The 26,831-nt window shown below is 32.4% G+C and overlaps 2 protein-coding genes across 3 annotated transcripts in view; one reads left to right on the top strand and one right to left on the bottom strand.

Annotated features, from left to right (window-relative positions):
- LOC126742616 (mitogen-activated protein kinase kinase kinase 15) overlaps positions 1-26,831 on the top strand; it is a 151,968-nt gene that overhangs the window by 4,758 nt on the left and 120,379 nt on the right. For both annotated transcript variants that reach the window (XM_050449343.1, XM_050449344.1), the window contains exons 3-7: positions 17,964-18,158; positions 18,226-18,386; positions 18,448-18,572; positions 18,625-18,836; positions 19,135-19,285. In XM_050449343.1, the coding sequence (XP_050305300.1) occupies positions 17,964-18,158; positions 18,226-18,386; positions 18,448-18,572; positions 18,625-18,836; positions 19,135-19,285 (844 nt within the window). The remainder of the gene's footprint in view (positions 1-17,963; positions 18,159-18,225; positions 18,387-18,447; positions 18,573-18,624; positions 18,837-19,134; positions 19,286-26,831) is intronic.
- Positions 24,040-25,954, bottom strand: LOC126742623 (uncharacterized). Its single transcript, XM_050449356.1, has 2 exons — positions 25,231-25,954; positions 24,040-24,983 (listed from the first exon to the last, which is right to left on the bottom strand). Exons 1-2 carry the CDS (start codon positions 25,823-25,825, stop codon positions 24,262-24,264), a joined length of 1,317 nt encoding a protein of 438 aa, XP_050305313.1. The 5' UTR covers positions 25,826-25,954; the 3' UTR covers positions 24,040-24,261.

Here is a 26,831-nt window from a genome sequence, read left to right as displayed (position 1 = left end):
TATTATTATAGCCATTGACCCTAACTGTTTTAAATGTTTCTTTTTCTTTATTAAATCTGTCAAAAACAATGGTTAGAGTCACTAGAAGTTCTGTATTTAAAAGTATTTGTTTCTTGTTCAAAGGTAAATTTAATGGGTGGAAAACAGTTATTAAGTTGTTCTACAAAATTAACAATATTACATTTGGTTTTGTGGAGTATGGCAAACATCATCCACATATCTTAACCAAACTTATTCATGAAAAGCTCTGCTAGAAAGGAAGAGAAATTTCCTCTCTATCCATAGCTGTACTTTCACGTTGTTCTTAGCATGAATTGTTGTATTGAAAAATATTTTGTGGCATGTAAAGTTTTGTTAATTTAGTTATTGTTAGGAGTTGTAAATGTATTTGCAAAGCTTGTTGCTTAACCACAATATGTAGTCTTTAATTAAGCTCACGGACTAGTTTAGACTCTGGTCAATTAACTTGACAATGGTACACTTGCAGCAGACTATTGTTTATACAGAGCATTTATCTGTCTGTTTCATTGCAACTATGATTATGTAAGCAACCTTGGAACAAAACCAATGCCTTACTGGTATCTAAGTAGGTTAATCTTATAAAAAGTGATCAGAGATCGACTTCATTTTTGTACCCAATAAATTACTCAAAGATGAAAGAACTCTTTTAATACACCTGGCTGTCTTATCGCATGACCAGGAGATCCTTATAATATCACACAGGTATTTCTTGGATATTATCAAAACCATTACTTTGCAAAAGTTAAATATGTTTCTTTGAAAATCTCTCTATGCTTGATGTGTGTACTCGAAATAAATGTGTCTAAAAGTGTTTTTTTTTTAGAACGTGTGTATGCTTCTAACTGTAAAATACTCTGTTTACTATATAAATGTTTCATCTCTAAATCTAGCCATTTTTACTTAGCAAAAACTTCAGCCTTTTTGGCAAAATGAGATTTGGTTTTAAAAGATACATCCATAAACTTCTGTTTTGCTGAATCCTATGGTTAGAACTTTTCCTATGACACTCAAATCGGTTTTACCACTAACCAAAACTCTTTATTTTATTGTCAGCACAAAGTAATCAATTTTAAGCAATTATATAACATACCACAATAATTTACAAAACATTGATGATCTTTATTTCAAACATGACAAATGATGTTTGAAATAAAGATTTTGAACTTCAGTATATCAATGGATTTTTAGTTCTCCTATTTACTATTAGGTAGCAAGTGCTTTCATTTCAAAAGTATCCACCCTTAATAACTTTCTTTCTAAAAAAAAAAAAAAAAAAATATGCATTTATTTTATATAATTATGCATTTACTGAAGTTCTGTCAATCACCGCCTCACCTCCAGCTAACCTCACTTTAATATGTCAAATGGGAACCCCCATCGTGTGATACTTCATAGTAAGCAGCGTAAAATTCTCTATTCAACAGTACCAAAAAAAATGAAATCGGTAAATGTGTAAGCAAATAGTTAGCGAAAATGTCTAGAAATAATGAATATTTTATTTACGCTAAACTTTGGTATTTTAAATGAATACTTTTAGTGTGGTACCTACATCATTTTAAAATTCTTACATTTTTTATAATAGATCATCAAAAAAAAATACAAGCAATTTAGAAGTTAAAATGTGTAGTAACAAACAGTACATTGAGTTCAAGCAAATTATTTATTTTTTTAAGTAAAGAATGTGTACCGTTATTTGCGAGAAAAAAGAGTGTCTTCAAATTTTTTGCAAAAATCTTTGCAGTCTTATAACTTTGTATGTGTATTTATTTCACTTATATTTTTTGCGAAACCTACCTAATAGGTACAAAAAAACACTGCAATACCTTACATTTTTAAGGCGTTAAAAAAGCAGGCGATTTATTATTGTTCAAACTGTCAGTTTGACGCGTGCAATTTTTCAATTTTAGTTAAAGCAGTGAGTTAATAAAATGGTTTATACGCTAGCCGAAAGAATAGAAATAATTTTCCTTTATGGAGCTCAAGATCGGTGTGCTCGCAGAACCGCGAGAGCATTTAATGAAAGGTATCAAGATAAAAACGTGAACCATAAATACTTATTAGAATTGGTACGAAACTTTGAAGAGACGGGATCGATTTGCAATAAGAAAAAATATGAAAATAGAGTTGTCGATGAAACATGCCAAGTTGAAGTACTATGACAATTTGCTATGGATCCCACTTTGTCTATACCAAAGGCTGCAAAACTAACGAATATTTTCACTGGTTCCGTACATAAAAAAAAAATAAGTTCTTTCCTTATAAAATTCATATTCTTCATGAACTCGAAGAAGATGATTTCGATAGGAGAATTCAATTTTGTGAAGTGATGTGCCAGCGAATTGACGACGATCCCCATTTATTGAAGAACATTTGCTTCAGTGACGAATCAACCTTTTTTTTACATGGCCTGGTGAACAGACATAACTGTAGATACTGGGATAATGAAAATCCGCATGTTTTTCGGGAAGGCCATACCCAATATCCCCAAAAAATTAATGTTTGGGCGGGAATTTATGGGAATGAAATAATCGGGTCATTTTTTTTTGGAAGAAAATTTGACTGGCGAAATTTATTTAAACCTTTTATAAAATGCAATATACCCATCATCCAATCTATGGAAAATCAAGTAGATCAACATGGTGCTATATTATTGAATTAAAATAATATACATTTTCAGCAGGATGGAGCTACCGCGCACTACACTTTGGTAGTTCGAGAGTGGCTTGATGAAAATTTTCGAGAAAAGTGGATTGGCAGACGTGGTGCAATCGAATGGCCCGCGCGGTCTCCGGACCTAACCCCACTAGACTTTTTTCTTTGGGGCTACTTAAAAAGCAAAGTTTATAAAACCCCACCTGAGAGTATTGAGAATTTAAAAAATAGAATATTTCAAGAATGCAGAGAAATTAGCGGGCAGACCCTTGCCAATGTTCGTAAAGAGTTTGAAAATAGGCTTTTTTATTGTCTTGCTAATAACGGCGCGCATTTTGAACATTTAATAAAATAAATTTGTTAAACTAATTAAATTTGAGTTTCATAATATTGGTTGTAAATATCAGACGTATGTTCCAAGGCTCCACTATTTGGTCACATTTTTATGGTTTAAAGTAGCCCGCTCATAGTAAATGTTATATCATCATATGGGAAATTTTGTTTTGGAGATAACTACGAAAAAGAGAGGAGTGTTTCTCAATACAGGGAGCCTCAAATAAAGAAATTCCACTCCAACTTCTAAACGGCTGCTCTGCCCAGTTCTGCTAACAATTGATGGTATTTCCATTGTTATTCTCGCACCTGGGATCCACTAGGCATTTTCAACATTATTCACTAGATAAGACTGAACTAAATTTTATGGACTATCTAAGGCATGTATTGTTATTATTTTTGTTTCTGTTGACATTTCAGTATTTATGTTTACATTTTCACATTATAATTAGGATTTAGGGAAATTCAGGTTTCAGCAGCACATTTAAATTCTTAGAAATATTAGTTTTATAAGATGAATCGTAGCTTTAAGTGCTGTAAAAATAAGGATTTTTTAAATTACTGCTGCGTAGCCTGCAACTCAATCTTTCACCCTAGTTGCCTCGAGCGACAATCTGAGGTTATAAGGTTGGGAGGCTATAAAATTTTGTGTACGGAAAGATGTCAGACAACTTTTAATGAAGAAAAAGGTCAAACTAGAGCCTATGAACAGAAAATTGAGAGTATGATGGAGGAACTTAGGGAAAAGGATAGACACTTAGAGAGAATTCGTAGAAATAGTCTGGTTTTTGAGGATGAAGTATTTGAAGCGGAAAGAAAGTTTTCATCGACACTTGATATTCTCAATAAAAAAAATGATGAACTTAGTTACGAGATTGACAACTTTAAGACTAAGGAACATGATCTGAATTTGTTGGTAAAGTCTCTGCAACAGGAAAAAATGGACCTTTTACTCAAAATGGACAAATTAACGGATTTAAATAAGGACCTAATTACCAACATTCACGCTATAGAAAACGAGAGTCTTGCATATAAACATCAAATTTCTTTGCTACAAAGAGATGTTGATGAGTATTCTTCTATTAATGAAGGGATGGTGACTTCTATAAGAGTTTTAGAAGCAGAAAAAGAAAGCCACCTTTTGGAGATTGGGCTCTTGAAAACTCAGCAGGTGGTACCAACAGTCACTGACTCCAGGAATGTGCGTACTGAGATCAATAAACAAAACAATAAACCTGATGATTTTCGTCCAAAGCTTCTGTTTGTAGCTGGAAAATGTGATAGATTGTTTCTTAAGCTTTTACGTGACAAAATGGGACATGTGTACAACATTCAATATTTTCTAAAACCTGGTTGCTTGACTCGTGATTTGGTACTAACTGCTTCAGCTCTTGCTTCCAATTTTACCAAGAACGATTTGGTGATCTTGTGGTTGAACGGAACATATTCTCCTACATCTATTATTAACGATTTTATCATTCCCTGTAAAAACACTACTTTCCTCGTTATGACAAGCCCTTGTTTTGAACCGGGTTGCAGTGTCGTATATAATAGTAATCTGTCATTATATAAAGCTTTCCATAGAAACAGCATTGACCTAAGTCGAATACTTGAATGCAATTATGCTAATCATTTTGCTGATTTGGCTTGTATATTACATGGCCACATAAAAAAATATTTTTTAAACCCACTGTATAATTCTAAGCATCTAAAACTAGATAGATCACCTAATTTTGTCGAAAGCGTGGGAACTGCGTCTGAGTGTGTGACTGGTTCTCACTCTTTTTTATAGATGAGACCGTAGAGGTTGAGGCTCCCCTTCATTCAACTGCAATATCAAAATTAAAGCATTGTAGTGCATTTTTATTAAATATTCAATCCCTTCGGAATAAGGTGGATGAGCTTCAACTTCTGCTTGCTAATTTTAATTTTCCTGACATTGTTATATTAACGGAACATTGGCTTAGACCTAATGAATGTTTTTGTATTGATGAGTATGTACCACTGTCAGTTTATTATAGACAGAACTCTCTGCATGGAGGGACTGCTGTTCTAATTAGGAAACATTTTCAAAACTTATTCTGTACCGTTGATAAGTTTAGTGATGCCTCAGTTGAACGGGTTTTTGAGTGTTCGGTATGTTTTTGTAAGTTGTTTAATATGTACGTTATTTGTATATACCGCCCGCCCTCTGGGGATATCAGTCTATTTCTTGACAGGTTAGATTGTCTTCTGTCCCGGCTCCCAATTCACTCGCGTGTTATCCTGGCTGGAGATTTTAATATTAATTATTCGGAGGTTTCCTTACCGCAAAGAATTTCTCTTGATGGAATCTTCAAATCATTTGCACTCACCATGCATGTTAATGCACCCACTCGTATTTCGTCCTCTTCATCGACCACTATTGATTATTTCTGCAGTAATCTGGACGGTGTTACCTGTTCAGTGCACTCAGTGGGTATATCGGACCACGAGGGGGTGTATGTCCAATTCCCTGGTGACTTTAAAGACTTTAAAAACAAATCTGGCCGCCGCATTGGGAGAGTGTTTAGCGGGAACAATTTGAATTTATTTTCTCAATCCATTTCGTCTGTTAACTGGAATGCAATCCGGGCTGCTCCACAACCATTTTCTTCCTTTTATTATACATTACGTGATAAAATAAATATCTGCTTTCCCTTGGTTAGACTTAAATCCAAGAGACGAAAACCATGGATCACCGCGGGACTAAAAACATCTGCCCAAAATTTGCGATGCTTAGCAAAACTTCGCAAATCTATTGACAATCAATTCATCAGGTCTTATTTTCAGGATTATCGGAAAATTTATAGGCATCTGATAAAAGTCAGAAAGGAACTGTATTACAATGAGCGCTTAGATTCGTCCGGTAACAGACAGAAGGAAAGTTGGTTAATCATTAACGAATGTAGGCAGTCTTCTCGTCGGCGGTTGGTTGAATCGGACTTGGGGCCCGATGATTTCAATGACTATTTTTCTAATATTGCTGAGAAGTTACTGGAAGCAGTTCCCAGTGACGGCGATCCATTGCAGTATCTTAATCGGAATGCTATCAACCAATCATTTTTTTTCCACCCTGTAGATGCCACCGAGGTCCTTGAAACAATTCAGTGCTTGAAGAATCATAGGTCTTCGGGTTCCGATGGTATCTCTTCACGTCTGTTGTTACTTCTGCCTGCGAGCGCTTTGGGTGCTTTGGTTTGGGCAGTCAATCAGTCATTTCTTCAGGGCGAGTTTCCATCCTGTTTAAAGGAAGCTATGATTATCCCTCTTCATAAGGGTGGTAGCTTGGACCGACCCTCTAACTTCCGTCCCATATCAATTTTGTCTACCCTCTCCAAGGTTCTTGAGCGGCTTGCAAAAAAGAGAATTGTCTCTTTTTTGACCAAATACAATGTGCTGTCCCCTAATCAGTATGGATTTCAGTCATCTAGGGGCACGCAGGATGCCATTTTCAGATTCTTGGAGAATGTGTATCTATCTATGAACTCCAAGGAGGCTGCAGCAGCGGTGTTCTGTGATCTGTCCAAGGCCTTTGATTGTGTGGATCATGGAATACTGCTGTCAAAGCTTGATTTTTATGGATTTAGGGGAGTGGCTTTGGGGTGGTTGAAGTCATACCTGTCTGACCGCACACAGAGGGTGGTTGCATCTGGATTTTCGTCAGGGATAGCACATCTTAAATGTGGTGTACCTCAAGGGTCAGTGTTGGGTCCTATTTTGTTTTTATTATACGTTAATGACTTAAGCTCTCTATCACTGCATGGACTGATGGTTCAGTTTGCCGATGATACTACAATTCTGTGGCATAACAAAGATCAAAAAGTAGTCAGATCTCTCATAGTAGAGGACCTTCACAAAATTAAAGAGTGGTGCATCTGCAATCAGCTTGTATTCAATGTTGATAAGACTTTTGTTCTGGGCTTTAAGTGTAATGTAGAGGGTTTTTTGTTTGATGAACAGAGCCCACTACATGGTAGGGATTATTGTCGATTTCTCGGCCTCTTCATTGATGAGAGTTTGAGGTTTGACAACCACGTTTTGGGCCTCGCTGCTAAACTTTCTTCTGGTTGTTTTGCAGTCAGGGTTGCCAGGCATGAGCTGGGGGGGTTGTTTGCTCGTTCAGTTTATTTCGCCTTAATAGACTCTCATATCCGTTATGGGTTGCCATTTTGGGGATTGTGCTCCAAGGGACTCCTTAACATGATTTTTACTATTCAGAAAAAAGCATTAAGGTATCTGTGTGGTGTTGGAAGTTGGTCTCTTGTAAACCTCTTTTTGTAGCTGAAAGAATTTTAACAGTTTTCTCACTCTTTATATTGGAAACTGCAACACTCATACATAAGTCCGTAAGTCCACCATCCTGTACCAGTCATAATACTCGTCAAGTGGGCAACTTATCTCTTCCAATCCCCACCTCCTCACTTACGAGAAATTCTCTTATATTTATTAGTCGTAAAATATTTAATCATGTTCCTTTTTCGATTAGGACTGTTACAGACCTTAAAAAGTTTAGGAGAGAACTAAAGAAATTAATCTTACCAAAAGCTTACTACAGCATTGAAGAGTATTTTAACGATTCATTTTAATATTTAAAATTATTTGGTTTTGTCTTGTTTATATAAAATATGCTTCTATGTACAATCAAAATCGATTCTGTATTCTGTTTTTGTCCTGTATAACCAAATAAATACTTGTATTATAAATTCTAGGATTAGGAAGCTTTTAGCATAAGTTTGTAAACTTGGCAAATAAAGTATATTTTGACTTTGACTTTGACTTTGACTACCCTACCGATTTACACTTTAATTGCTTCTTGGTCAATCATTTTTATTTTTTTTTACAACCATTGATAGCATAATGAATGCCCTTTAAAATAATGTATCACACCATGGGGTAGCCATCTGACATACCAAAGTTTGGCATAAATAAAATATTCATTATTTCTAAACATTTTCGCTAACTATTTACTTACACATTTACCGATTTCATTTTTTTTTGGTACCGTTGAATAGAGAATTTTACGCTCCTTACTATGATGTATGACACGATGGGGGTTCCTATTTGACATATTAAAGTGAGGTGATTGAGAGAACTTCAGTAAATGCATAATTAAACATCCTCCTGTATATCTAATTTGACGTGTTTTTTTTTTTTTTTTTTAAGAAAGTTATTAAGGGTGGATCGTTTTGAAATGAAAGCACTGTATATCTTTGGTGTAATTACACCTACAAATCTGTGGTACCTTAAACTGTCTAAAAGTGATAGTTAACATATCTTACTAATAAATAATAAAAAAGGCATACAAAGCTAGTATTACAATAACATTGTTTAAAAATTTAAAAACAGGTAATTTGTGGACTTTATAAAAATTTAAAAAAAAAGACACCAGGTCACACTTATGTCTTGTGTCATGGTGGTGTACATTCTTATGTGTATCGTAGTTCCCCCCACCTTTCTTAACAAACATTGGATTTTCAAATATGTACAAGGAAGGCAGAGTGAAAATTCTTATAAACCTATAAGCCTGCTAAAGTCTGCAGTCATCCCTGAAACCGAGACCAGAAGTCTTATGTTGCTAACTAAAGATTCTTGAGCACACTGCTGCAAGCCTCAAGACCAGAATGGTACATGTTAGATGTCATTGAACTGTGTCATGGTGACTTCATGCGAAACATTATTTACCAGATTCATAAGTACATACAGATTCTTTGCTAACTTCTATGTGTTCACCCCACTGGAGCTTGGGGTCCAAATGTACCCCAAGAAATCTGACATTGTCTCATGACAATTATTCTCATTCTGATTCCTAAGAGAAAAAAACAATCTTATTGGCTTGTGTTTCATTGAGCAGTAATCTATCTACACAGAACCATTGCTTGGTCATTTACTGTGCACACACAGAACTTGTAAGGCAATTGATATAAATCAAAAAAAGTATGGCCCTCAGAACAGAACTCTGGGGTACCCCTATAATAACAACACTCCCCTGATAACCTCCCGATACTTTCATAACAGCTTTTTACAATTTCAACCTAAACTAATACACTATAACAATTGTATAATCACTATTACCTGCTTGAACTCACAATGCTATCATAAGGTATTGTGTGATATATTTATGCTATTAAAAATTCCAGTAATAATTTGAAGTTATTTATCAACATAAAAAAATTAGTTTGTTAATGATTAACAAACGCAACAAATTATCAACATGAAAAGCTATATTAGTAAACCCATTTAGTACCCAAACTAAAATGAAAAAACAAATGAGTTATTCACTCTAAAAACACAATTCTATAGTTAGTTGAAATAATCCATTTTAACATATGATTGAGTTGATATTATGCTATGAGGAGTAGAGTTGTATTTCTGGAGTTTTCCAAGAGAATTGCGTGGTCCACACAGTCAAATGCTTTGCTCAAGTCACAGAACACAACAGTATTAAATTGCAGCTTATGAAAATAAAAAGGACTACTATGTATAATAATAAGTGAAGAATTCCAAGCACAGTGGTCCTATCTTTCCTAAAACCAAACTGAGATGCCGAGAAGTAGTCATAATTTTCAAAAAAATGCTGTTACTTGTACTGATATGGATTTTTCAATAATTTTTGAAATTACTGGAAACAATGAAACTGGCCTATAATTTTCTGGCTCTTCCTTTTCCATGTCCCCTTTTTTATAGATTTATATTATAATTGCTTTTTTATGAACTGAAGGAAATCTATTGTGTTTAAAGTAGTAAATAAATTTATTAGTTTTGTGAGTGGTTCTATGATAATGTTTGTGATTATTTTAATAGAATTTACATCAAATCCATATATATTATGGATGTTTTTGTTTTCTAGGCTATTTATTAAATTATCCCGTGTTTGGCTATAGGTTATTTCAGAGAATGAGAAGCAATTTATATAGTTAATATTGATGTTAAGAACATGTGTGTTTGATTTGGGTATGTTTTTCGCAATTTAAGAGAAATACACACTAAACTGGTTTGTTGTTTTGACAATGATGTACCTAAAACAACCCTATGTTTGTTAATAATGTTCCACATAGTTTTCTATGGATTCTTTGTTTTTGAGATTATATGATTGTTTGATGTAATCTTGGCTTTTTTTATTTCATTTTTATATTGCTTTTTAGATTTCTTAAAAATATTTAAGCTATTTCACTTTTATGTTGTTTATAAAATTATTCTAAAAAAGGCAGATATTTTCAAATAACTGATATATTATTTGTAAACCATGTGATTTTGTTAGATTGGTCTGATCTTACTCTATAGGTTTTTTGTGGAAAGGAGTCAGAAAAGTAGCTTTTGAGAATGTTCATAAAACAATTAATTTTTTTTTCAACATTGGTGGAGTTTCCAGTAAATAGTCTTAATTTATGCTTGACACTTTGTTAAGGAATATGTTCTTAGCTCTTTCTGTTATAGGCCTAATAAGTAGAGCTGAATCTCTAATACCTTTAACTTTTTTTTGGACTTTAAACCTATCAATTTGAGCTTTGTGATCAGAAAAGACCATGCCAATCTCATACCTCAATACAACTTAGTTGCATCGCAGAATCTAGGAATACATTATCAAGACATTTTCCACCTCTTGTTGACTCTTAACTGTTTTGGTAAGGTGATAACCCTCAGAAATATTCTGAAGCCTGAACAAGAAAATCAACACCCGTTACAATATTTGCCTATTGAAACTTGTATATCTTAAAAGTTTGTTTGATTCAATGCGAAAAAAAGCAACAAAAATAGTTTTATCGACATTTATTGAAAATTTGCGACAATTTAGCTGTTTTTATTTTACTTAGAACTAAAAAATTTGACTGTGTACCCACTTGGTTCTCTGGTAAAGTCAGATATTTAGTTTCACAAAAGGAAATTATCCACGATAAATTCTGTACCACACTTTTTCTAATCTTATAAAGGTTTAGATGCAATATTTTAACTACCAACTTTACATGCTAAAAGTATCTAATGACGGGAGGGGGTTAAACGCCAGAGAACCGGTAACTAACCTCCTTAATAGAATATAGGTAATTAATTCCATATTCTTAACTATGCTATGCTAGTGTTTATTGGAAATGGCTATACTCTGTAAAGCACTCAAGCAATATTTTACTAGTCTGGATTTGATTACCTTGTGTGAGCAAATTACTTTCATGGCCGCTTGGCTATAGTATAATATATTTTTATATTTTCTTCAGTATATATATTGTACTGCGTTGAATGGCGGCTACTTCAGCCTGGAATACTTTGACAAAATCCTCTCTTTGCAATACTTGCCAAGGTTTGTCAGTATTTTTGTCACTAATTTGGCTCATAAATCTTACTTAGACATTGAGTCGTTCATGTACCAGAATCTGCTTTTATTGGAAAGCCACCCTCCAGTCCTCTTGTGTGATTTTTAGAGAAAAGTGTTTAATTTCTCATCTTATCTGATGATATGTAATAGATTGACTTGACCTCTTGAGCTTTCTGTATTTTCTAGGTTATAGAAGATGTTGGATGGAGATATATAACAACCAGATTGACTGGTTACTTATACTTAAAACATCGGTTTTCTGGCCTTTTACTTAATCGACTTAAATCTCGCGGAGTGATTTTTTAGGCACGGCTACGCCCCCTTAATATTATATACCACAATAATAATAATTCAATATACTCACTCAATAGTATTTATATTATGTGAGAATATTATATTGTTAGTACGTTTATTTTTTTTAACCTATTAAACAAAAATTTAAGGTAGCACTTAATGGTTTAAGTGCAACTTTTAATGGTTTAAGTTGTCTTCGACAAGCACTACCTCAAACCACCATACATTAGGTGATGAGACTTATAGATAAGTCAAGTGTTTCCCCTAAAAACTCAGGGCATGTCTTCTACAAACCTGCATATTTGGCCAGATATTTTTAAATAAAAATATATTTAAATTTCATTTTAAATATATTTGAATAATGAGGCTTGTGATTCAATTTTTTTGTTTTTATAAAGGTATATGAAGACAAAAGACTCTTTAAAACCGCACCAGGACATCTGACACTATAGTTAACATTTACATCATAGTCCTATGGTTGGAACCATGGACCTTGAAATGACACTCAAAGCACAACACCGTTTTGCCACTAACCAAAACTCTTTATTTCATTTTCGACACGTGTTTCGCTAACGATGTTAACATATTCGGAAAAGATTAAAACTATACTAAAATTAATAGATCGAGATCGCAATTAATAGAGCGAGAAATCCAATGAAACACGACTGAACAAAGTTTAAATACTAACTATTACTATATACTATACAATTTGTTACATTTTCATTTTAAAACAAAAACAAAATATTTCTGCTGAGCTAATTCTCTTTAATTTTAAGGACAAGTATTTAACATTAACAGCTAATTTTTTTGTCAGGGTAACATAAATCTCAACCATAGTTTCATCAGATAATTCATTTTAAATTTGGTGTTTACTACACTGAAGGTATACATAGACATGACATAGATCTCCCTTTTCATACATCAGATCTGAAACAGAAGGAAAACCATTATTAGATTAGAAAAGTACTTTTATATATATGATTTTGTTTAATATCTTTGTTAGGTAGCCCAGTTGAATAGCATTAAAAACCACCATTTGAATTACCTTGCCAGTGTTAATCTGAAAATTGGGATGCGATGGTTGCTTTAGCAAAATTCGATGCTCTTTATTTTCATATATTTTTATTCTAGGTAAAATGTCATGAGCCAAAATAATCATCCATTACTCTCAAAGATGGTGTAAACTTATTTTATTTTATATTTTTTTATTTATGTTAGTGTGAGTGAGTGTGTGGTTTTTGTATTTAGATAGGTCTGATGATGCCCTAATGCGGCGAAACGCGTAAACTTTAATAGACGCTTGATTTATGAGACTTGGACTTTGAGTTTACTTTCTCCCTCCTTTGGTCAAAATGTCATGAGTTTTTTTTTTCAGAAAAACATATTAATTGTCGAACCTAAATATTGATTTTCTTCTCTCTGATTTTCTTCAGCTTTTATTGTGGCTTGTACATATACTTAGAGGTCTTACAGTACTACCTAGTTTATGCTAAGGACTGTCTACATTTCTGAAGTGCACTGGTTCATTAGGGTAAAATCTGGGACTTTCAATTTTTATTAGTGTTTTATTACTAATTAAGATGAAGATAAATTTTTTATTAAATTTATATAATTTGTTTAAATGTAGATTTCAATTTTTGATATGTAGTAATAAGCATAAAATTAATTACGTTTATACTAACTACTATTATTACTTTTTAAAAAATTCATCTAATTTCCCAGAGATGCTGGTCAAATGTTTTTATAAAAGGCAGAAACACAAAATCTACAGAAACATTTAATAAAACGACAAAGGTTACATGTTTCGCCTGAGTAGAGCATCATCAGACCATAACATACACAAAACACCTAACATATACATAAACAAAGCTTACAATTATAATAAACTTTTTCATCTGAGAGTTGAAGGACTCTAGATTGTTTTGCTTTAAGCGGATTTTTGAAGGAAAGTCCTATCTAGGTCTGATTTTTGTGTGTTTAATTTATAGTCTTGCCTAGGGTAGTTTTAAAGGAACAGACTAAATAGTTTTTAGGGTTTCCTGTTTTTCTTTGTGCTAAAGATCAAAAAAAGGCCGCATTCCAACTTTGTTGTTGGTAAGTTTTCATACAGTCAACTTATTTTTGAAATTTTTCTAATAATTTAAATTTTTACATTTATTTTGCTTTTAGCTTAAAGTTTACAACTTCAAAGTTATGCGAAATTTTACTGGAATAATATTTTGCTTGCCTGAAAAATTCCTGAGTTTACAGACATATCTCACATTTCTTTTTAGACCTTTTCTACCCCTTGTAACCACCATTTGAACCTCCTCATCTATTTATTCAATTGTTGCCTTATCCACTTTCTCAATCCATGTAAATTTTTACCACACATATCCAAACTCATGGTCAGAGCTCTATAAACATACACTTCAGCTGCTCTTGGATTTCCCGACGTGCATCATGGCTTAGTTCTGCCTGACTATATTGTCCAACCACCACTGAAGTCACTCTTTCTTGAGACACACCAGGTGGACTCCATGGTCATCTAGTTGTGTACCAAGGCAAGGGCAGGCCGAGGACCACAGGTATCACAAATAATACAATCCTCGTAGATGCACAAAATGTAGGTATCTATAATTTACGAATATATATATTGGTTTATAGATGATACTTCACTTATCGGTTTGATTTATTTTTAAATACTGGGAACTGAGTATACAGTGTGGCCCAAATTGGGTGTACATGTATGGGTATCTTGGAAACTATAAGAGATAGAAAATTGATTAAATGGGGAAAGTTGTAGGGCATTTAGTTACCAATTAAGTGCCGCTTTCAGAACGATTTTATATTTTTTCGATTTTGAAATATTTGGAAATAATCAAAAAGTTGCATTTTTGAAAAAGGGCTGTATTTTTTTTATTTCAACGTATTTTTAAAATCTGTAAGAACATTATTAGGACAACTTTTTAAGGACAACGCATACCTGAATTCAGTTTTTGTTTTCGACGTTTCGGTTCTGATATTCCATCCTTAACTTCTTTTTTTCTTATGGCGGTCATTTTGTTTTTTTGCTAAATTAAAAAGATCTTTTTTTTCCCTTTAAAATGATGTATGACACTTTATGAAAATATTTTATGTTTACGTCAAAACATTAAATAGTTTATTTTTCGCGGAGTTGGCCACGGATGCGGAGGCCATGACTACGGAGGCAATTTGTCGTATAAACAATTATTATTGTTTTTTTTATTGTTTTAGTTTCCAAGATACCCATACATGTACACCCAATTTGGGCCACACTGTATACATTTATGCGAGGTAAAACATAACTTGTATGATGTTTATTTAATTAAGTGTAAAGTTTTTTTTTCATCATTTTTATCTATATCAGAATTATATTCCTTTTTCGTTGTTGTAATATTTTTTATTAGTTGGGCAACTGTGACATTGTCTTGTAATCTTTCCAAATACTAAAACTGGGTTTAGCATTTAGTGAACATTGCGTTTTCTATAAATACGACAACTAAAAATTAGCATGAATCCCGGAATCCACGATTGGGTGTTATGAGAAAAACAAGCAACAAATTGACTAAAAATGTTTTTTTTTTCAAATTTTTCTGTATTGCTAAGCTTTCGTATGCATCTAATTTTCATTTATTATTAACAGGTTTTAGTAATTTTAAGTTGTCTATTTCTACAAAGAGGCCAATATTTAAAATATGTCTAGCCAAACTTGATTTTTCAACTGTTCCATATTTCACAAGAGCTGCATGTTTTTCAAATCTGACATTAATTGATTTTCTTGTTTGCCCGATGTATTTCGCAAAATAAGCATTTTCCATATTTAATACTTCCTAATATTACATATGATTTATGTAATTATTACAGTCGCCCGATAATTTTAACAACGTTTATTATTAGCAACCTTTTCTGCGTGGTATCAAATCTTGCAAGTTCTTTCATTAAGATTGAAGATGAACTTTGAATAGCTATTATGGTAGAGCGCATCAATATCACCATTAATAGATATTTAATGAAAGTAGTAACATTGCAAAAGAGTGGTTAATCCCAAAGGATGCAATTAACATTTTAACAAAATCTTAGAAGAAATTCTTGCTGAGAAATGACTGGGCTTTAAAATGGCTAGTCTAGTTCAAAAACCCTGAGGGTTAAGTGGTTTGGTAGATTAAAAGGCTATTAATTTCGTATATCTATTTAAAATGCCAGCGAATATAGCGGTACAATAAGAATGATATGTAATAGTTGTTGTATGTATTGGTTGTAAAGTTCCAAACAGGCGCAAAGGATTATATGTAAAAATTTCTAAATTATGTTCTCTACAGGTATAGCCATTGTTTTCAAGAAGAAGTTTGAATTTAAATAAAGTGCGCCAATCTAATGCAGAGGTCGGACAGGTTCTTGGGTTAATTGAAGTAGTGGCTGGTGAAAAGCTCTTTTACCTGGTCATGACAAAAGTTTCAGCGCAGAACGAGGTTGTTTGGGTGATTTTCTAATAACGATGGAATCTGGCGATATCTAAGATACCTAAGTTAGCCTATGGATTGGAGGATAACTTAAGAAGCGAAAGAAGCCTTATTTGCGTGGCGACATGGGTCTGCATCAAGACCATCGGGAGAAAATGCTTAAAGAGTATATAGTATAGGGAGTCCATCGTACTTATACATATGTACATATAAGGGAACAAATATGTGGTTCACACAAACAAAGTGATCTGTGTTAGACCAATACATATTGGGTATTCCATATCGGACGTCTTTTTTGCGACTTCATCAAAATAAACTTTGGTAGTAATGTGTCCTAACTTTATATGGACACGGAACCGCTAATATTAAAAGTATTCACACATAACTTTTATCAAATAATCTCAGAAAACCTAAGTAACGTCAACAGGTCTTATTTATAATTTAGGAGTAGGGGAAAGTTTTAATATGAAGCAAAATATTCATCTATAATGACAGTGATCCGGAAGTCACAGGCTTACGATAAAAGTGAGACATTTTTATCTATCTGGATAATTTTTTTCTTTGCATATTTATATTAGTTGTACTGTTCAAAATATCGTTCAAAAGTTATTTGGTACGGGATCTAATAAAAAAAGCTTTTTTGCGAAAAGATTTGGGATAATTGCTCTATGTTACGGGAAATGGATATTACGTCACTCATTAAAAAATTGACCATTAAACAACGTGAAACGTATTAAAAAAATCCGTAATTAAAAAGTATATTTTGCTCAATCTTCGTTTAGCTAAAATTATTTAAGTAAGAATTTTTTGTTTTTTTACCAAAAAATAGAAAATTATAAAAAAATTATGCAAAAATCACATAAAATTATATTTTCTAGTTTTTTTTTAAATATAATATATTATATTCCCGATATTTTCTTAAACATTTTTCTGAATGTACAATTGATTTTAGTTATTTTAAGAAGAGTCTTGTCCTTCCTAATCAATGAAAAACTGCGATATGCGAAGCTGTATAAATATTTTTATTTTCTCATAGTTTTTGCCGAACAAGTTATCTTGTAAATAATATAAACGTTTCCTAAAGATAAATAATTCCATAAATTAACCTTTTGAGGGTACCTCTTGTGACACATAACTGCTCATTTTATTTTGAGCATCCACCCATATCAACAGAAGCCATAATACGTTTCTAAGATATGTATGCTATTAGACTAGTAAAATGTTACCTTAGACTAAAATTTTGCGGGTCTCTCGGATCCTTTAGGGGTAGAACGTTACATTTTTAGGGATACCCTGTAACTGAGGGTTAACCTTAGCCAAATTAAAAAGAGATTTCTTAAAGTTCCTTTTCTGGTTTAAACTTTACGAAAACATCTTCTTTTTCTTCTTATTAATTTTTAACCCTTCCACTAATTAAAGCTAACTACTCTTGAGTTAGTGTAGTGTTAGTTATACGTGGTATTTCTTAAGTTTTCAACTCTCCTCACTGACAAGACCTACACGTTTCTGGTTTCCCCGGATCAGAAGTATAGAGAATGATAGTATAGTATAGAGATGCGAATACACTAAATACGCATATAACTAAACTCAGCTAAATTCAAAACTTAAATGAAAAGCAGCAAAATCGCATACAAAAAAACGCTCTGATTATGTTAATAATTAGTATGTAGCGTATATTAGTTGAGGGCTTATTATTTAGTCAAAAACCTATGTATGGATTTCTCGCATTGTTTTTCTTTAAATAAATATTATACGTTAATGAAATGGCTGTTAGCATTTGTTTTTATACTTCAAAAATTATCTACAAAATCTACGAAGTTTCCTTTTTGGTAATGAACTCAATTTTACTACTAATTATATATTTTTTCTTTTAGTTTGAAAAACTGGATTTTGGAGAAGCTAATGTAGTCAGCAGTTTTTATAATGCCGATGTTGTTATAATTGATATATCTTTACCAACTCAACAAACCACTTTAATTTATCATTTAGGAGTAAGGGAAAGTTTTAATATGAAGCAAAATATTCTTATCTATAATGACTGCGATCCGGAAGTCACTTTAAGGCTTACGGTAAGAGTGAGGACATTTTTACTTAGCTGCAAACTTTTTATCTTTATCATTTGCAAATTTATTTTAGTTGTCCTGTTCAAACTATCCATTTATTTCTTATAAGCTATCAGACCTTTCATGCATTACAACTTGTCCAAATCGAACAGATCGAGGGGAAGAAATGAAGAATGATGAATTTTTGTATCAAAAATTAAAGAAGTTGTTAAAAGATGTTGAAGTTCAGAGCAAGTACATTAGGCTATTGTTGTTAAAAAACAAGTTGTATTTATATTAATTTTTTTCTGTTTAGGACATATATGAAAGAGAGATTCTTAGCAGATTTAAAAAAGATTAATGAACTTAAAAGCGGAACCGAAAGGAAGGAGGCTTTGAAGAAAATTAAGAAACGCCTAGATGACCCGAATGTTCTCTCAGGTAAATAATAAAGGGAGTTTTAAATATTTTTGGGTAACTGTTTAATATTTAGGTGAAACAATAGTGGACTTGCTGTTAAGCTTTAGGGACATTCAAGCCTACGATTCGATGATACATCTAGTGGAAGGTTTAAACACAGTACCTGCTGCCAAAAAATATATCAATTCCTATATTATATTTTTATATTGTTTCGCACTGAATCGTCGAAAAAAGGAAGGTGACAGAGAAAAGGCTTTGCAAGAATGTATTAAAGCACTAAAGGAGGTATATATTTAAACACTTATTTTTATGATCTCTCCCCCATTAAATCTTGAATGTTTGTTACTTTCGTCCCTAGGACAAAAAAAATCGAACGTACACAATTTCAATTGAAATGAATTGAAAAATATTGTCGCATCAAGGATGAATGTAAATTTGATGCATGAATGTTATGAATGAGGTGATGTCTGATTCGTATGAATTATTATCCGGGTAAAGCGAGGGTCTTTACATTTGTCAGAAATCTTTATACTCGTCAAAAATCACCACGTTTTGCACAGCATTTATATTTTATTTTTTTTAGAAAGAAAACCATTTTCCTGATATGCTATGCTTGTGTGGAAGGATCTATAAAGACAAATTTACAGAATCAAACTATACTGATAAAGATAGTTTAAACCAAGCAATACTCTGGTATAAAAAGGGATTTGATTGCCAATCTAATGAATATGCAGGTAATACTCTAAGAAAACTCTATTATTTTTCATATGATTTTCTTTAAAATTATAGTTTAATTTGAAATAAGTTTTCACCAATTAATTTTATAGGTTTTTATTTCTTTTCTTTTCGTATCACTAAAAATTGTGAATTTTTTAGTTTTTGTTTAATTTTTTAATTTTGAAAAACATAATTATTGGTTTCAAAATCATTTGTATTTCAGACTACCTGAAATTATGCTAAAGGCGCTAAATGCGCTTAGTATTTCAATTTCTTTGTACTACTTTGTTTTAATTTTGTGGTTAGGGTTCGGTAGTTGTGTTACTTTAGACTTCCACTTATGAAAGAAAAGCTATTGTTTTCTCCATTATTTTTTACGCTTGTGAAAACGAAAACAACGGTAATCGGAAAACCGAATTGATTATTTAGATTAATTTTTCAATTTTAAATTTAAAACTTGATTGACCAAAATTGCAAAAAGTGCATTTTTTTCATACATTATTGTTTGAAATTTGAATTATTTTATAAGGGACACAAAATTAAAAAAAAAAGGCTCTCGATAGCAATAGTGAGTGAATGATCAAATCAACTATAAATGAGGCGAGTAACAAAAGGACTGAAAGATCCAGGAAGAGAAGAGGTTGATCAACTTACTGCAAAACCTTATTTAATTAAAAAGGTGAACAAGGCAAATGATTTCAATCAAATTGTAGCAGTTTTAAGATAAAAATTATTCGTAGAACTGGCAAATTTAATATTATTTTGGAATTTGATATTGTATTATTGATGTAAAGTCGAAATTATACTCATTTGTAGTTACGTCATCCAGGTGAGAAAAAACGTATGGCGTAGATATTTTTGCCAATCAATATTAGGTTAGAAACTTTACCATCGCCTTCAGAAATTTATAGTCTGCTATGTATTTTTATACGTTCAGAAATTAACAAATGATTTATTTTAGCAGCATATTATTATATTTTTATATTCGTGTATATACTTTCATTCCCAAAAAAATTTAAAAAAATCTTGTAGTATTTATCGTATTATTAACAAACTTAACAATTAACAAATATTATTATAATTAATCACAAATAATGGGACATAAACAACAAGTCCGAAACGGAATTGCACAAATTGAGAATGTGATAGAGCGAGCCGCAGATGCAACAAAATTGAGCACAACAACGATCGCAAATATAAAGAAGAATGGGATAAAATCAGATCATATATTTTCCAAGCAAAAGACCGCAAAAACCAAATCTACAACATATTTGAAAAGTAGAATTCGGCACCAGCAGTAGACGTAACTAGGGATGTGCGATACTGAGGAAAGTACCGGTATTTCGAATCGTATCGTATCGTTTTAAAAGTACCGGTTGGTTACAATATCGATAAGTTCAGTACCGATACGATTTAACTAAATATATATATTTTTTAAAAATGTTAAATTAGCGCGGACTGGTATGGTCAATACTGATATTTTTAGTATTATTTATTAAAATATTATTTATTAACAGCATTTATTTCGAAATAACTACAAGTGAAAATTTGCCATTTGTCGTCACTTAAATTAAAACCGAACAACAGAAAACATTAAAACGTAAGACAAAAATAATTATTCTAGAAATTGAAACATAATTACAAATTCCAGTATGTCCCTACTACTGATAAATATTTTATTGCTGCTTTTTTTTAGGGGATTGCTTGCCATGACATTCTTCCAATATAAAAATACATCCGTTTCCAGCGGCTCTGTAGGAAGATTTAAATATGCTTTTAAGTCAGCATAGAGAGCGTCGTCCATGTCGTTTTTTGAACTGCCTGATGAATTTGCCAGTTGCTTATGATGTGACCATATATTATTATCCTCTAAATTCTCGTTTTCAACCTGAACTGATGCAATGGTTTTGTTGCATAAAATATCATCTTTACATGTGGTACTTATAAATTTTATAGCTTGAGAGCAGGCCAATATATTGTTAAAATGTAACTTCTTAAACCTGGGGTCAAGAAGTGTGGAGATTGCAAGCAAAGACACTTGTTCTATTGCTCCAAATCGATGTTTAAGTTCGATCAGTGTGGTTTGAAGTAATGCGTTTGCTGCTTCTGTTGAAGGCTTTAGTTTTTTCATTCTCATTGTTAAGCAGTTAACAACGGGAATTATTTTTGATATTGTGAGATACTTCTCCCCACATATTTCCTTGGACACTTCTTCAACTGGCTTTAAAATTTCCAAGACATCTTTAATTGTTTCCATTTCCAGTCCGTCTATCATAGATTGACCCTTACTATTTTCTAGCAATATTAGTGCTACATAAATTGAGAGTTTTAAAAATCTTTCCAGCATATAATAAACTGAGTTCCATCTTGCAGGAACTGACTGAACTAATTTTAAAATGTCCTCTTGGGGTTGAGCTTTTCTCAATTTATCAGCAGCCACTACGCATTGTTTGAAAAAAGTTAGAATATTTTTAACTTTATTTGTTATTACTTTAATATTGTCGGATTCAATAATTATTTTAGAAGCAACAAGATCGAGGGTGTGGGCAAAGCAGGGTAAATGTTTACTTTTTCCAAAAATATTTGCAATTGCTTTTACCATGTTGGCTCCATTATCCGTGACAACAGCAGTTACTTTTTCGAGGTCTATTTTTCACTGCTCACATATGTATTTAAACAGTTGCCTATATATTCTCCTGTATGACTCTCATTTAATTCATGAACACCAATTGTAATACTATTTAAATTATTTTCATAATAAAAATGAAGAGTTATTCCTAAAAAACTTTTAGTGTTGAGTGTGTCCGTCCATATATCAGATGTAATAGTTAAATTTTCAATCCTTTCTAACCTGTTTTTCACATTTTGTGCTAAAATATCATATTTATTATCAATAAGTTTCGTTATCATTTTCCTGCTAGGTATTTTATAAAGTGGTGCAATAGTTTTTAACAAATGTCTGAAACCGTCTTTTTCAATGGTATTAAGAGGAATGTTGTCCTTCACTATCATGTATACTATGGCATTAGTGACTCGATCAGATTTTTCTCCACCTATAAAAATAGCCAATAATTATGAAAAATGTTTCATAAAATATTTCACAATAAATTGTATTACCTGAATACGACTTTAGTGCAGCAAAAGTCTGCATTATCTGCAGTATTAGGGTCACTGATACTAGCATTGTATTGATTTGCAGAGTTACTTGCCACGGTTCCTGAAGAACTTTTTTCTAAAATTTCAGGAGTATTTTTTTTCGATGTCTAAAAGTAAAAGGTATTTTTTATTATGTGTACATGCGAAACTTTTTCTCAAAAAAAGGGATTTTTGTCTTGACAAATTGCTAGTAGGTAATTTAAAAGTTTGTAAAAAGTTGAATAAAAAATTTGACATATGTAAAAAATAGGATTAATTTCATTATGTGCATCCCTCATCCCTCATAAGCCCTTAACTCCAAATTCTGCAAATGTAACCCACACTCCAACTGAAAAACCTAAAAAATAATAAAACGATTCAATACAACACACTTATTAAAGGGGCCCCGAAAAACAAAACACCCAGTAATACAGTAACTCCTTTAACCTTAACTCTACCTTTAACACCTAAAAATTCATAAAGCATTGTCCTAAAAATAAGCCCTGAAGAGTTAATAATTATTCCTGAATTATAAGAAGTCATATCTAAAACCGGAAATATCAAATGCAATTCCAACCCAAACTAAGTTTAAAACCTAAAAATTATGGAATCGTTAAAAACATCCCTACAAAACACCATCATTAAAGGGTCACCGAAAAACAGAACACTTATTTTATCTATACATTAAAGCGGGTCCCCGAAAAACAAAACACCCAGCATTATTTACATATCCACTCAAAATCTCATAGGGGTCATAGTCTCATATAAAAAAATAAAAGGAAGCAATAATTATTTAGAACTTTCTCTATTATTCTATAATTTTATAAGTACCTACCTACCTCTTTTTTGTTAGTTGCCATTTGATTTTTTTTCACATCGTCATTGTCATTGTACTTTGGATGTCGCCTTGTAAGATGCTTCCTTAAATTTGTGGTCCCTTCAGAACTTTTAACTTCAGCCAAGCATAATTTGCAGGTTCCGTCGGCATTAATTTTGATAAAAACTTTCCACACATCACTAGAACGGGGCATAATAATAATTTAATTATTATGACGTAAACTGTTCACTTCACAAATATAATTCAAATTCAGATTGCCAAAAGAATGAAAATAATAAAAGCTGGGGAATCCCGGAATTCCCTCAACACAGCAAGATTTCGCATCTCGCTTCTCCTCCAATAAAACAAAAGTCAATACGATACGATAGATCATAGAACATATAGCTGCAACCTGCAACACATGGACCGTCGAACACCAATTGCGTGCGTTGTGGGTTGCATCTGCCAACACTACGGATAAACATAAACAGAAAGACAGAAGGAAACAGGAGTAAATCCGTGCTTCACTGCTTCATTCATATTAATTTACGTGGTATCTTTTTGATTAAATTAAATTTATTTCATAGCATTCTTCGATACGGGATACGATAGGTACTGCATAAAACTCAGACGGATCGGACCGTATCGTACGTTAAAGTACCGGTACAAAATATCGATTATCGGAAGAAAAAATACCCATACTCGAGAAAATCGTATCGTATCGCACATCCCTAGACTTAATAAAACCGAGCTTACAAAAATTGTGAATAAAATTATAAATACAGTTAAAATAATAAAATTATTTTAACTCACTGGGAAAAATTTAAATACTGACAATTTAATTTACTTGTTCATGAAAAAAAATGCTGCTTGAAGGAATATGTTAACACATTAAAATGAAAATACCATTCCAAAAAATAAAACATACAAACTCAAAAAAAAAGCACGCCATATTGCATTACCAAGTTGCTGAAATTGCAACGATATGATTGAATACTTAAACGACGATCATAAAATAAAATTTGCTAGAACAAAAAAAGCTTAATCAATCTCGTCAGTATTGTCAGAGTCAGAACTGAAATCAGAGATATTGTCATCGTCGTCTTTGTCAGTCGTAATCACAAGTGGCAGAATGTCATAGGCATCACACACTTGTATTGCCTCCCAAGCCTTTTCAATTACCTTTTCTGTATGAAAAACATATTTTTGCCAATGATCTATAGAAATTTCGTTTATTACCCTTTCCCATGTAGTCAGAACTTCTGAAGGTGACCCCTTAAAATTGGAAATATATTGATCATATTTTTGTTTACATTCCGACCATACCATTTCAATTGCATTAAACTGGCAATGATATGGTGGCAGTCGCAAAATTTTGTGTCCTAAAGGTTTAACATATTCATCAAGGAAGTACTTTTTTTCACTAGGGCAGTTTCTGCGTGCAATACTCCATATTTTATCTTTCATGGCTTTTTCTGGAAAGCCAATATTCTTTTTCTTCAACCATTCGGTCAGTCTCTGCTTTGTCCAAGATTTTCTCGGGATTTCTTCTAATAAACCAGAATGGTAACTTGCATTGTCCATGATTATAAATGACTTTGGGGGAAGATTTGGAACCAGCTGAGTTTTAAACCAGTTTTCGAAGTTTTTCCTGTTCATATTGTCATGATAATCTCCCGTCTTTAATCCACTCTTGAATATTGAATTTGCACCCTTGATGAAGCCATCTTTGGTTCCGGCGTGGACCACGATATAACGATGACCTTAAAAATAAAAGATAATTCAATTCTCTTCTTTTAGAAATCATTCTTCCAGAACATAAATTTAATATAATTAATAAGTAATGTTCCATGCACATACGAGTAGTGTATGGAGTTAAATTCCCTCATATTGTCTTAGAGAGAAATTATATGAAACAGTTAGAGTGATATGAAACAGTGAAGTTAGAGGGCCCTTACAAGGGCAATAGTTTTTATTAAAAATCTAAAAAGATAACCAGATAATTTTTACCTTCACTGTTTTTCCTTGAATCCGTGTGCTTGGTGTCATCTTGCCAGCTACTACAAAATGATCCCTTGCTAAAAATCCACGTCTCGTCAATGAAAACTGGAGTAAAACCTTCCGGACCTACATTTCTATTTTTGATATACTCCCTTAAAAAATTGATTCTTTTATGAACAATATTTGGCAAGTCCATGAAATATTTTTTGTTATTTGATTTTTTCCACTTAAAGCCTATACTATTGATCCATCTTCTTAAGGAGTCAATGGAAAACTCAAAATATTCAATTTCTTCCCTGAACTTTTCTCTTCTTGTTGCCAATATTACATATTCTTTTCTGGCGTACATAGAATAAATTGTGTCCCGAATTCTATGTTTCAAATATGTTGTCATTTTGGTTTTTGCTATCTTTTGCTTGGAAGATATACGGGCTGCGTAATCCTGATCTGATTTTATCCCATTCTTTTTTATATTTGCGATCGTTGTTGTGCTCAATTTTGTTGCATCTGCGGCTCGCTGTATCACATTCTCAATTTGAAGTGCAATTCCGTTTCGGACTTGTTCCTTTTCCAGTTGAAAAAAAGCCAATATATTTAAAATCATCAGCTGCGATTGTTCATTATACCTATTATAACTTTTTTAGGGAATATCTAACACTTTTCGAAATAACTTTCAAGAACAAGTTGACAAACCAATATTTTTGATTGAAAGTGACGGATATTTCACATAACCTAGTATATAAAATCCAAAAATCTCATCCATTATTCTCTAAGAGACCAACATACAAAATTGACGAAAAACAAAGAAAAACACAAAGTCACGGTCTCACAACATGTAATTAAACGGGCTACACGTGAAGAAAGTATTCTAAACCTTAACCTTAAGTTTAATCTTTATAATAAGGTGGACTCACAAACACGAGAGACTTTAGCTATGGAGGCTGAGAATGTTTTGCAGACGACTGATACAACAAATAAAAACATCTTACGCGCTAAAATAATAAACTTTTTAAATTCTGGATGTGGCTCGAACAGCTTAAACAATAACATCAATAAAAAGCACCTAATTTCGGTAAAAAATAAAATAAAGAGTAACGATTTGATATTGTCAAAAGCAGACAAGGGTAATTGCTTAGTCATTCTAAACAAGACTGACTATATTCAAAAGATATTGGATTTTCTGGACTCTGGAGAGGATTTCATTACAGTTAATAGAGACCCCACCAATTCGTATTTTACGAAAGTTAAGCAAACATTGGACAGATGTAGCTTAACTCTCGATTTCTTTAACACTAAAAAAGAAAAAGTGTATCCTATGAATCCTAGAACTCCGATCCTTTATGGTCTCCCAAAATCCATAAGACTAATTTTCCCATAAGACCAGTGGTTTCCTTTGTTAACTCCCCATGCTATAATCTTTCCTCTTGGTTGAATAATGTTCTCAGGGAGGTGACCAACTTTATTCGACTAAGAATTCTGTTGATCTAACCAACAGTTTGAAAAATCTTATTTATCCCTCATGGATCTAAACTTATTTCCTTAGATGTAAAAAATCTTTTTCCCAGCATCCCTCCCGAAGATTGTTTGAAGTTAGTGAGAACTCTCCTATT

The sequence above is a fragment of the Anthonomus grandis genome, chromosome 12, assembly GCF_022605725.1.
Source record: "Anthonomus grandis grandis chromosome 12, icAntGran1.3, whole genome shotgun sequence".
Classification (NCBI taxonomy): domain Eukaryota; kingdom Metazoa; phylum Arthropoda; class Insecta; order Coleoptera; family Curculionidae; genus Anthonomus; species Anthonomus grandis.
The sequence above is the reverse complement of the archived record's forward strand: the minus strand, read 5'-3'. Positions and strand labels throughout refer to the sequence as shown.

What these genes read in the sequence shown, in the direction of transcription:
- LOC126742623 (XM_050449356.1), bottom strand. Translation starts at nt 25,825, where the DNA reads ATGATTTTAAATATATTGGCTTTTTTTCAACTGGAAAAGGAACAAGTC. An exon ending in TTCAAGGAAAAACAGTGAAG is followed by an intron (nt 24,984 to 25,230) that starts GTAAAAATTATC and finishes TTTATTTTTAAG; the next exon opens with GTCATCGTTATATCGTGGTC.